Source organism: Aquarana catesbeiana, linkage group LG05, assembly GCF_042186555.1.
Source record: "Aquarana catesbeiana isolate 2022-GZ linkage group LG05, ASM4218655v1, whole genome shotgun sequence".
In the NCBI taxonomy this organism is placed as follows: domain Eukaryota; kingdom Metazoa; phylum Chordata; class Amphibia; order Anura; family Ranidae; genus Aquarana; species Aquarana catesbeiana.
This window is the reverse complement of record NC_133328.1, coordinates 381,417,086-381,429,483: the sequence shown is the minus strand read 5'-3', so window position 1 is coordinate 381,429,483 and position 12,398 is coordinate 381,417,086. Positions and strand designations below refer to the sequence as shown.

Sequence of the window (12,398 nt, the reverse complement as noted above, 5' to 3'; positions counted from 1 at the left end):
TCATATTATTCACTGTTCATATACCTATATAGGTTTATTTGAACACTTTTTAGAGTCACACATGTGTGTTTGATCACTTTAGAATAGTGACATATAGCCTTCTTAAATTTACGGGTTTTAGTATATTCGCATATATCAATATATGCGCTTTTTCTCATAATCCAGCGCTACACTGTTTTTTATATTGTTTAGTTTGCATGCCCCTGTATTTGGGTTATTGTGTTTTAGCTGCAGGATTTCCTTCACGGTTTTTTATCATTAGTTCTCATATTCATATTGAACACCGAGCGCAATTTCTTTTCCCCCATTTTAACTGGCATTCAAAGTGTGACAGCTCTGAAAACTAAAAATTGGTCTGGGCAGGAAGGGGTGAAAGTGTCTGGTATTGAAGTGGTTAATGAGGCGCCCCGAAATGCTGTTCCTGGACATGGATAACATTTTATATATACCTAGGTTGGTAGCACTTTATGTATAGAGTTGAAGTACCTGAATATTTGTTTACTGTGCACTAGCACTTTTTGATTGGTTGAGCAATTTTAATCACAGTAAGGCACTAAGAATTTATCAATGCATGTGTGCATATACGTATTAGGAATGTTAGGTAGATAGTTGTTATAGTGCTGCACTCAGTTTACTATTTGATATTGTGTACACATACCTGGCTCCTTGATCCTTCAAAGCTGTAAGGTTCTGGACACTGCATGAAAATTTAAAGAGTTAGTGCATGTGAGCACTAATACAATACATTATCACTGCTGGGCTCCTCCACCTTACGCATTTCAGTTGTAATGAGCTTATTTGTAAAATAAACTCTTTACAAGTAAATTATAAGGAGGAGCTCAGACAGGTGTTTCAGTGCCTTAGAGCTAAAATAAACACTTAATTGTGGCCTTAACTTTTTTCCTAAACTTAATTGGAGGAAAAGGCGATTTGTAGGAGAGTCTACACCCTGTGTCGCATGTAAAGGGGACATGAACTTTGTATATAGTGAGGCACTGTCTGACAGGATTGTGGATGATGTACACATGTCACCTAAGTTTCCCAACTACACATTATAGTATGGGGCTCCAAAGTTTATGACCAATATTGAGGAAAACTGTTTTCTTAGAATCTTGGTTTTGGAGCCTGGAGTCTTTGTAGAGCTTTTGGTGGGATTCCTAAGTTCACATCTTACCTGGTAGCCAAACCTCAATATTAGCATCAGACGTCCATAGGCCTTTATATATGTAAGCTGACTGAGGCTCTCTTAGTCTCTCTGTGACAGCCTGCTGCAGGGTGAAAAAGCTGACTGAAGATGAAAAGGTTACAAAAGCTGCTTGTTTATTATTGAGAACCCATTAGGGGCACCCTGTTAGGAACTATCATGAGTTTAGGCAGTAGCTCATACAAGCAAGTTTAGTTTTTTTTTTTTTTTTTTTAGCTATAGGGGGTCCGCAAACCTTTTTATATGTTAGCTCATTTTATTTGCACTACATATGTATTTAAATGGATTGTTTCTGGTCATTACACATAATATTTTCCTTAAGATATAACCATCATTTTAAATGATCTCAAAATCTTTAATATATCTCTATTAAGATATGGTCATATGTATATTACGTTAAACATGACAAAATTGTTTCTCCAATTAAAGTTTACACACTAGTAATTATGTTACCTTGGGAATAGTTAATATAGTCAGTTTAATTTTTTCCAATTCCTGTCAATATTTATGTGTCTATAGTGCAGTGCAAAGACAGAAATGGCCTTGGGCATGAAAAAAAGATCTAACTGCTAGAAAATGATCCAAACAAGTCCCAAAGCAAGATCAGTTAAAATTGTCCAGTTTAGTCTGCTTTTTCCTGAAGCAGGTGACATGAAGAAATCAAACACTGTCTGTCCCATAGACATCAAAGTAGTGATTGAAATCCATCATAACTGCAGATAGAGTACAAGTCTGATGTCTATGGAAATCGTATAAATTGTGTGTCCATGCACACTGTAAATGTTGCCAGCTCATCTGTAAGATGGAAAAATTACACAGCAAGTACTCTTTAGACCTTGCTGTACATTATTTGCCTTTCTTTGTCTTTGCTGTCTTCTCTTTTCTTTTCTTCACGTGTTTTGGGACCTTGCTTTTTCTCTTTTCTCTCTGTGCTTCTTTCACCAGTTTCTTCTTTTCCTATTGAAAAGAGGGACACTGCATAAAATAACAAGTTGCATGCATGTCTTTTTCAAGCTACAGGGAGCCACGTAGGAATTTAAACAAACAGGATTAAGAAAGGTGAGGCTTAATGTGACAGTATAAAACTATATGAATGGGAACAAAGTGGATGTTTTGGCAGTTAAAGAAAGCAGCAGGCAAAAAAGACTGGAACCACATGTTTTAACAATCCATGTTGATACATTTGTTGAATGCCGCTCAGGCGTGTATTCCAGCACTCTGGAAACCAGAGTCTCCCACCATGCTCCTGCCCTGGTTTGCGAGGATAACAGATATTCATTCTTTCTATGGAAAGCCTGTCTGCATCTTTACAGGGCAAGGAAGAAAAAGTTCTACAAAAATGGTTTCACTGGACGCTGTTCACTTGCTCACAGGAATATTGTGGGGCTCTGGCTGTGGGGGAATGAGATTCCCTTTCAACCTCCCTTTTCTTTCCTCTCTCTTTATGGTGGCTGTAGATTGTCCTGTTTGTGTTAAAAAATGGTTTGGACAGGATGTGGTTTGGCTAGCATGTCAATGGGTGTTATGTTGCTTGGATCCGAGTGGGTGATTCTTCCAAGAGATTTAGTGCCACTGGATATCTTTATATTCGCTCTGGAATGGTCCACTGATTGTTTGGTTGTATTGATTTGCCTACATTCTTTATTTACTTTTCAAAAGACAAACAAGAATGTTAAAAAATAAATAAAATAATTAATGAATTAATACATTTTTTTTAAAAAGTCTGGAACAGTTCCAAACTCTAAATACGTGTCAATTTACATTTGTGAGTTTTTATTAAATACAATACATCTTGTTTTCACAATAATATAACATATAAATTACAATTTGCAGATCATACATACAATTCAAAGTGGTAATGAATGTATTGTCTTCCAAAACTATCCACTTGAAGACCGGGCCTTTTTTTGGCACTGTTTGTTTACAAGTTTAAATCTGTATTTTTTGCTAGAAATTTTTTTTTAACAGCGACCCTATGGAATAAAATGGCAATTGTTGCAATTTTTTATGTCACACAGTATATACACAGCGGGTTTTCAAACGCAATTTTTTGAGAAAAAATATTTTTTAAAGAATAAATAAAAAAAAAAACAAAAAAAAAACACAATTTGTACCCCAAATTTTTTGTATAATATGAAAGATGATGTTACGCTGGGTAAATAGATACCCAACAAGTCACGCCTTAAATTTGCGCAAGCTTGCGGTATGGCGACAAACTAAGGTAATTGAAAATCTCCATAGACGTTTTAAATGCCTTGCAGGTTACCTGTTTAGAGTTACAGAGGAGGTCTAATGCTAGAATTATTGCTCTGGATCAAACTGGGAGATTTTCTTAAAAAAAAAAAAAAATCTTCGATTCTCTTAAAAAAAACTCGATTCACGATTCAAATTTTTTTTTATTCTTTGGAAACTGCGCCGGTCCTGAGGCGCTGCGGGCATGAGCTTTTAGGCGAGGCCGCGGCTTCGGCCTAGTCTGCAGCGTCCGGCCCCGCGGACTAGGCCGAAGCCACGGCCTCACCTAAAAACTCCTTGCCCGCAGCTCCTCAGGACCGGCGCGGTGTCAGCGCCGGTCCTGAGGCGCTGCGGGCATGAGTTTTTAGGCGAGGCCGCGGCTTTGGCCTAGTCCGCGGCGTCCGGCCGAAGCCATGGACTAGGCGAAGCCGTGGCCTCACCTGAAAACTCATGCCCGCAGCGCCTCAGGACCGGCGCAGTGAAAAAAAAAAAAAAAATCTAAAAATAAAAATCAATTTGACCTCTCAACTCGATTCAAGATTTAAATTGATTTTTCCCCCAGCCCTAGAACATTGGTGGCGATACCTCACATATGTGGTGCGAACACCGTTTACAAATGAGTGCGTGACTTGCTTCTTCATGCGAGCGAGAAGGGATAAGGGTGCTAAAAAAAAAATATTATATACATATACATATGTATATACACACACACACACATATATAATTTTCTCTCAATACATTACCCCTTTATTTTTTATTTGGATCACTTTTATTCCTATTACAAGGAATGTAAACATTCCTTGTAATAGAAATGACAGGTCCTCTTTGTGGAGAGATATGGGTTCAAAGAGACACGAAATCTCTCCTTTAAAAACAAAAAGATAAAATAATTAAATAGTAATATTGGAACTTTTGCTTTAAAAAAAAAAATGGTTTACTTCCACCCTGGATCGGAAGTGACATGATGTTGCTCCAGTCCTCCAAGGCTATAAAGGCCATCAAAGACAATCTAGTCTTTTATCGCTTCTGTGACCAACCAGCGCCACCATCGGATCGTTTCTCGGGCGAGCCGGCTGAAACGATAAGCGGCGGGAAAGGGTGGGGAACATCCCCTACCGCCGCTTCTAAAAGCATTCCAGCGGCTCATAAGCAGCTCAGAACACTTTCAAGAGAAAGCAAGGCGCCAGCTGAAAAAAAAACAATACTGGGATTATGGCTGATATCTTCAGCCTCAATCCTGATAAACCACTTGCAAACCGCAACGTATATATACACGTGTTGCGGTCGGCAAGTAGTTATCCAAAAATACTGAAAAAAAATAATTTTACTTTATACAGTACTATGTCTGCAGCACAGGCACAATTTGTTTTTATCTCTAAATCACTTGCCCCTTTTTTGCGTTTCTACTCTTTCACCTCCACTAAACTGCATTAACAGCACAAACCTTTGTTTTGCCATTTATCCTTAACCAGGCCTGGAGAGAGAAGATGATCAAAACTGACTTCCTTGCTATAACACCACTTATAAACTGCATATATAAGACGATCAAACATTTTTCTCATTGTGCAATCTCTTGTAAACTTGCCAAATACTGTATGTAATGTGAGGGCCTATTTAAAGTAGAACTTCCAAGATATATCTAACTAATCTTAAATCTGCCCCCTCCGCCCCTCCTAACACCTATATTAACTAACCTGTGAAAAATAGGTGTATAACTACCTATTTTTAGGACGATCCAGTCTGGTAACGTGAACTCCCCTGTCAGCCAACACCGACTGCAGGAGAGAAAGTTTGACAACTGTTGGAATGCCTGAGAGAAGATGTCATCCACAGGCTTACTACTGCCCGTCTGTTGTCGGTGCTCCTTCCTCTCCCCCCCTGAAGCCGATGCTAGCTGAGATGGGCAGCCAATCATGTGACTGCACCAGAGCAGCCTGAAAAGAGGCGGGTAAACCTTTCTTCCACAGGTTAGCAATTAGAGGTGTTGGGAGCATTTTCATGGTTAGTTAGGTATATCCCAGGATACTATTTTAAGCAATCTGTTTAATACACAACCAATCCTGTGGACCCTTATATTACATACCTTTTTGGTTTTGGGTTAAATACTGCTTCAAATTAAACAAAAGTTAATAAATTGCAGCTTATCAATCAGTTGTGGCTGCATTAGTTTTCTTTTTAGGCTTTTTTCTCTGTTTTCACCTGGTGGTCTGACAGTAAGGCCAGACACAGACGGATCGAATTTCGGGCCGCTTCAGCAGGGACCAGCTGAGATTCGAACCGTGTAAGGGCAGGCTGAATATATGAAGTTGATTGATCAACATGGGTACAACCAGAATGCCAGATTTTACTTCTGATTATCGCAAGCGGCTACTATAGCTGCTAGTAATAGTCACTGGCTTCCCCGCCGGGAGAATACAATGGCTCAGCAGGAGGGATTCCCCTTGTCAGCAGGGTCTGTGTTGATGGGGCCAAATTTTTTGTGCCTTGACTTGTGGCTGCAGGAAAAAAATTTGCTCCGTCTATGGCCGGCCTTAATCTCAGTCATCAAATACCTTTGTGCTGGCTATACACAATGACAACAATTGTTTTTGATGAAGAATTGTAGTTTTAACATGGTCCGGGATGACCTCTATATGCTGTACACGTTTTTAAAGACTTAAGAAATTAATTGTACTACATGGGCGGATCTATCAACAATCAATATCTTTAATTGAAAAGAGACAACAATGGCTGATGGAAAATTTTAGTAAATTAAAAAAATGTATCTTTTTTGTGGGTGATTTGAAGCAGTTGAATCTTTAACTGATATATTTTGTTATACATATTTTGAGTTTGTAGATCACAAAGATAATTTGAGTAATCTGAGTGAGGCAGAACATTAGGACTGAGAGCACTGATGCAATTTCTGGACTCCAATAATGGCAGACACAAGATATTTTTGAATATGATCTGTTTGATAAGCTGTCTCATAAGAACAACAATGAACTCAGCCACTCACTTTTTTATCCGTTTCTAGGTTAGGCGTCTGATCTTTCCGGTGAATTTCTTCAGAGTCTGAAATGGACTCATCTCCACTGTGACCATCTGAATCAGAGTCATCCTGCTGCCCATGATCAGTGCTCTGCAGCAGAGCTGGTATCTGCACACACAAAATGAGGACCTTACAAATGTTCTGCATGCAGCCTATGTTCATCAGCACTGAGCTACGATTTTGTTTCTCATTTTATAGAATTTTTTTCCAAGATAACAGCTTTTTTTAATCAGCAAATTAAGGTCTTGTCTGCTTTTTTTTAATTACTGAAAATATCCGCTTTATACAACACAGGAATCACAGATTATAAAAGAGTATATGACACAGTGTTTTAACAAGCGACGAGATCAAATGTAAGACCCCTTTCACACTATTTTTAGCGCTGTAGTGCCTGCAAAGCGCCCTGAAAGTGCCCCGAGGGCTTTCACACTGGAGCGGTGCGCTAGCAGGACGGGAAAAAAAGTCCTGCTAACAACATCTTTGGAGCGGTGTGTATACCGCTCCTGCCCATTGAAATCAATGGGGCACCGCGGCTATACCACTGGCAAAGCGCCTCTGCAGAGGCACTTTGCGGTGGTTTTTAACCCTATCTCGGCCGCTAGCGGGGGGTAAAAGCGCCCCACTAGCGGCCGAATACCGCCGCTAAAACTGCGGTAAAGCGCAGCGAAAAATGGCGGCGCTTTACCGCCAACGCCGCCCCAGTGTGATAGGGGCCTAATATAAATTAAGCTAATGGCTGAGTAGGTCCAATGAACAGCATTGCATTTCACAATTAGCTTAATAGCCCATGAACATAAAGATAAACATAAGAGGTACAACACACACTCAAACTAATAATAAAATAAACATTATTTATAGAGCTTCACTCTAGTTCACAAGGAACAAAGAGGAATGCAACGACATACAAAAAAAAATCAATCAGTAGTCAAACTAAAGGGGTTTAAGTGATCTGCTTGTGTGTGGCAGACTTTACTGACAATCGTGCAACAAAATCTATTCATATAAGCACTTTTTTTTACCATTTCAGCACCCGACAAGTCCTTCTTTAGGCCAGTGACGGTCTGATAGAGAATCTACAAAGAAATAAAAAAATAGAACTGCTTATTCATATACACATGCTTCTTGGTAAAAGAAACCTCACCTTTGCCAATAACCAATCAACTGATCAGGATCACCAATTGTGTGGATAACATTTTAGTCTAATGACTTTGTGAGAAGGATTGCAGATATCCTATTATGCAGCAGTGAGGAAAGCAAACAGAAAAAAAGTAACACCACAAACAGACCAGCCAAACAGCACTGCAAGGGTAGAGTCCTCAGTCCTGTGTAGGATCTAAATTATGAGCTGGAGTTTACGCAGGGCTTCCACTTACCCCCCCTGGTGGCCAGAAGAAGCAGTGGGGGAGATTAAAGAGTGTGCTGCTGGTGAGGCCACCATTAGGCCTCATTCACACCTTCCGTACATTTAAAAAAAAAACAAAAACAAACAAAAAACAAAAAAAAAAACGTGCAGATTCAACTTGACTCGCTTATTTTGGACTTTTTCACACCATGTGCAGAGATGTGCATATTTCTAACATAGATCTCTGTAAGGACACAAAGAAAACAGTAATTTTCTGTGCCCTGTTCACACCATAACACTGCTGTCACTGGAGTTTTCTTCTGTGCAGAAAACTTCACATGATGCAGATTTCTGTGCAGAAAAAAATACACACATGATACCAGTGAGGTGGTGCAGAAAAACTCACGTCTGCACATAGTGAAAATGAGGCCTTTAAGCGAGCCTGTTGCAATATCCTGCATGAACAAAGCACAGGTTTTCTAACCTCCTGACGAGTAAAGCCTTAGGCTTGGACTAAGTAGATAAAGCTGAATAAGGCAGAATTCTATACCCTTTTTAACCACTCTCCGACCGCCTACCACAGATAAACTGTGGTAGGTCGGCTCTATTGCGTGAAACGTCATACCTGTACGTCATTTTGTGCAATAGACACTGGGGGAGTGCGCTGATTGGATAGAGGGGAAGCCAATCAGCAGGTCCGGTGATCACTCCCCAGAGAGGCAGAATGGCGATCTGACAGGGAAGAGGGAGATCTTGTGTTCCTGCTAAGCAGGAAAACAGATCTCTGTCTTCATCCAGTCAGACCATACCCCATACAATTAGCAAGCACCAACTAGGGACACACTTAACCCTTTGATCCCCCCTGATGTTAACCCCTTCCCTGCCAGTGTCATTAGTACAGTAACAGTGCATATTCTTAGCACTGATCACTGCAAGAATGCCACTGGTTCCCAAAAAAAAAAAAGTGTCAAAAGTGTCAGGTTATTCCGATTTGTCCGCCGCAATAACGCAATCCTGCTAAAAAAAAACGCTGATCGCCGCCATTACTAGTAAAAAAAATAAATAAAAATGCCATAAAAATATCCCATAGTTTGTAGACGTGATAACTTCTGCACAAACCAATCAATATACACTTATTGGGATTTTTTTTAACCAAAAATATGTAGCAGAATACATATTGGCCTAAATTGATGAAGAAATTTGATTTTTAAAATATTTTTATTGGGTGTGTTTTATAGCAGAAAGTAAAAAATAGTTTTTTTCTTTTTTAAATCATCGTTCTTTTTTTTGTGTATAGCGCAAAAAATAAAAACCGCAGAGGTGATCAAATACCACCAAAAGAAAGCTCTATTTGTGGCAAAAAAAAAAAAAAAAAAAAAGTTTTTTGGGTACAACATCGCACGACTGCGCAATTGTCAGTTAAAGTAACGCAGTGCCATATTGCAAAAAAAATGGTCTGTCATTAAGGGGGTAAAACCTTCCAGGGCTGAAGTGGTTAAGTAAACCTGCACAGTTATAATAACTTCAGACATTTGCAAAACTCAAACATAAAAGGCTTCATTTAAAATATTCTCTTTCCTACTAATGGGTAGTCATTGTGAGCTTCAAGCACTTAAGCAGAGACAGCAACGCAATCAGCACCACACAATCTCAGAACAGTACTAGCCTAAAGTTCCCATTATACTTATTGTTCCCCTGCATGATGTCCCATTTTGAGGAAAAATGAATTTATGTTCCCCCTTTGACACTTACCAGCCAACACTGTGTGGTTGCTAGCTGTCAAATCGGGCTGTCACTGACAGCTTTGGTCCTGAGGTTTCTGATCATGTGATCACTATGTCAGCTATGATAGTGATTTAATTCCCAAAAGAACCTTTCAGCATGCGGATGAGACTGAAGCCTGAAGATGGCAGTGTGCATCTGTTTAATTCTATAATTGCCAAATACTATTAAGTATTAATAAACATAATACACTAATATAAAAGATGTATACATTTGTCAATTTAATCGATTCATACTGATTGCTATGTTTTGTCTAGGTAACTAGGCTTTAATGACCCCTGGGCGCAAAGGGATTTAATTCATAAGAACAGCTTCACTTATCTTTACTACCAGTATATTAAGGTAAACCTGTGTTTTGCCCATTCAAGGCAAACCAACTGGTATGCTGAACCCTTTTTTTGCCACCGACATAAGGAAAAAATCACTGACATGTAAACAGATTCCTGGTTATTTCAGCAGCCTGGTGGTTGTTTACATTTTCTTTGAAGATGGTTATCAATTTAATAAAGAAAGGTTTTAGAAGTGATAGGGTTAAACCAGTCAGTGGTGGTCAGCCTTCTTGACATAGGGGACCTCAAATGTGGTCCCTGGCACGACCAAAGGGCTGCGCATAATATTTTCCAGATATATTGCTACAGAAAACTGTCAGATTTCAGACAGCTGTTTGGGACTGTGGAAATGCTCCAAGAGACATTCATAAACTGGAGGACACATTACAAGAGACTGCTAGAGATCACTGGTATTAAAAAGTTCCTTTATATATTACTTGTGCCACATTTGATATTCAGCTAAAGCCATTTAGAGGACAGAAGAAAAAAAAACATTAAAGAGGGAAAGATGGACAGCACAGAAACAAATAGGATGGTGTGAAAAAAACAAGTATTTCCCAAATCACCTTCCAGGACAGCTATGTGAGGATTGGCTCCATCTTCAACAGAAAACACAAACCAGAAACATTAAAAACCCCTCCTTTCCCTTCATTCTCAGTTGTTTTGTTTCCCCTAGCTCTGATAATTGTAGCGGTCAGGCCCCCCTCAAGTGACTAAGTTCTGGTGTGCCTGTGTTTCTGGTCAAGTCGCTTACCCAAGGCAGTGGCAGAATTATCAGGGTCGCAGCAGTTGCACTTGCGACTGGGCCCTGCAGTTCTGACACTTCAGGGGGGCCGCGGGCCCCCCGCCCGTCAGTCTGCCCTCAGCGCTGTCAGCGGGCGAAATCCCCCTCAGCGGCGGAGCGAACTGGCAGACGGGCCCCCCAGACCGTCTGCCAGTTCGCTCCGCCGCTGAGGGGGATTTCGCCCGCTGACAGCGCTGAGGGGAAAGACGACAGAGCTGAGACTGAATGTGGACCACTCCGTCTAACCAGAGAGAATGTAGGAAGGCAGGGCAGTCACTGAAAAAGAAAGTCAGCTGACACCAATTGAGTAAAGGGGGAGAAGTTCTCTCCTCTGCAACTGCCAAGAGTCCCCATGAGGTAAAGGCATCCCTGGGCTGCAGGCACCGTGTGACAGAATTCTGAGCAGGAATCGATTGCTTGACCTAAGTAAGTGACAAATTGCAGTGCAATCGATCCCAGCCTCCACCACTTATTGATCCCTTCCCCTCAACACTACCGCTGCCATCCCCCCTCAACACTACCGCTGCCATCCCCCCTCAACTCTACCGCTGCCATCCCCCCTCAACACTACCGCTGCCATCCCCCCTCAACACTACTGCTGCCATCCCCCCTCAACACCACCGCTGCCACCCCCCCTCAACACCACCGCTGCCACTGATGGGGGGACCTCTTCATGATTTCTTGCACCGGGGCCCTGAAGTTTCTAGTTACGCCTCTGACTTAAGGGTTTTTTCCCTGAAGACATGTGCTGGGCCCTTGCTGCTTGACTGATGAAGGCAACTCCAGCAGCCAGTTGCTTTTTTGGCAAGCCTTCTGGGCCTGGGCTTCATCTTGAGGAGGTGGGAACGGCGTGGAGATTTTTGGAACACTGGGATCCGTTTAAACAATTTGTAACTATAGGGTAGAGTTCCATTTCCTGAGCGGTAATTATCAATTTACTAATATATCACATGCACAAATGCTCACAGAATATGAAGTATTGAACATATGGATGTTTTGATATATCTTTTTAGAGCCAAAAAATCCCCTGAAGAAGACTATGACCAAATAAGTTGAAAACGCATTGGGTGTTCGTGTGGATATACTTGTAATTTACTGTCAATTGATAGTTGTACTGTGTAATAATTGACAGCTGTAATGGAATATGATTGTATACACCTTTAGCCAGAACTCATATTTTAAATCCTATTACCATTCTTGTACTAATTTTGTCCAATAAAGATTTTACAATATTATATACGATATAAACTTTCTGGATTAGAATACCTAGCTGCTAAAGAAAAAACCCTTGGGGGGATCCTTACATTTTTTTCAATTATTTGTGGTTGTGCACCCCTACAGAATCTCCAATACGTGTTTTTCTATTCTATGCTCTTTTGGCCTGTTCCTTCTGATGCAGTAGTGGTGCTGATGATCATCGGCCCTCCTGCTGGGTTACTGCTTACATTTTTCTGGCAGTATAGTGCCTCTGGGTAGGTTCCCTGTATGGTAGGCTAAGGAAGACCAAGAGGACACCAGCTCAGTTCCGGAACCGGGTGTGCACTTCCTCCCGGCCACTTAAAAGCATGGGCGTCCACACTCAGCCTTCATCAGTTATGGCCAGTTACTACCTGCTAGTATTATGGCTCACCCCTAAAGATTAATGGCTTCATCAGGAGAAAGAGGGCAGGTGCTTCCACGGAATAAATCTCTAA

General features: G+C 40.8%; 1 protein-coding gene across 1 annotated transcript in view; it reads right to left on the bottom strand.

Annotated features, from left to right (window-relative positions):
* Nucleotides 1-1,538: 1,538 nt before the first annotated feature.
* Nucleotides 1,539-12,398, bottom strand: part of RIOK1 (RIO kinase 1) — a 69,747-nt gene continuing 58,887 nt past the window's right edge. Inside the window, exons 15-17 of the mRNA XM_073631014.1 lie at nucleotides 7,487-7,540; nucleotides 6,435-6,575; nucleotides 1,539-2,161 (exon numbers count right to left, since the gene is read on the bottom strand). Of these exons, the coding sequence (XP_073487115.1) occupies nucleotides 2,051-2,161; nucleotides 6,435-6,575; nucleotides 7,487-7,540 (306 nt within the window). The 3' untranslated portion in view covers nucleotides 1,539-2,050. The remainder of the gene's footprint in view (nucleotides 2,162-6,434; nucleotides 6,576-7,486; nucleotides 7,541-12,398) is intronic.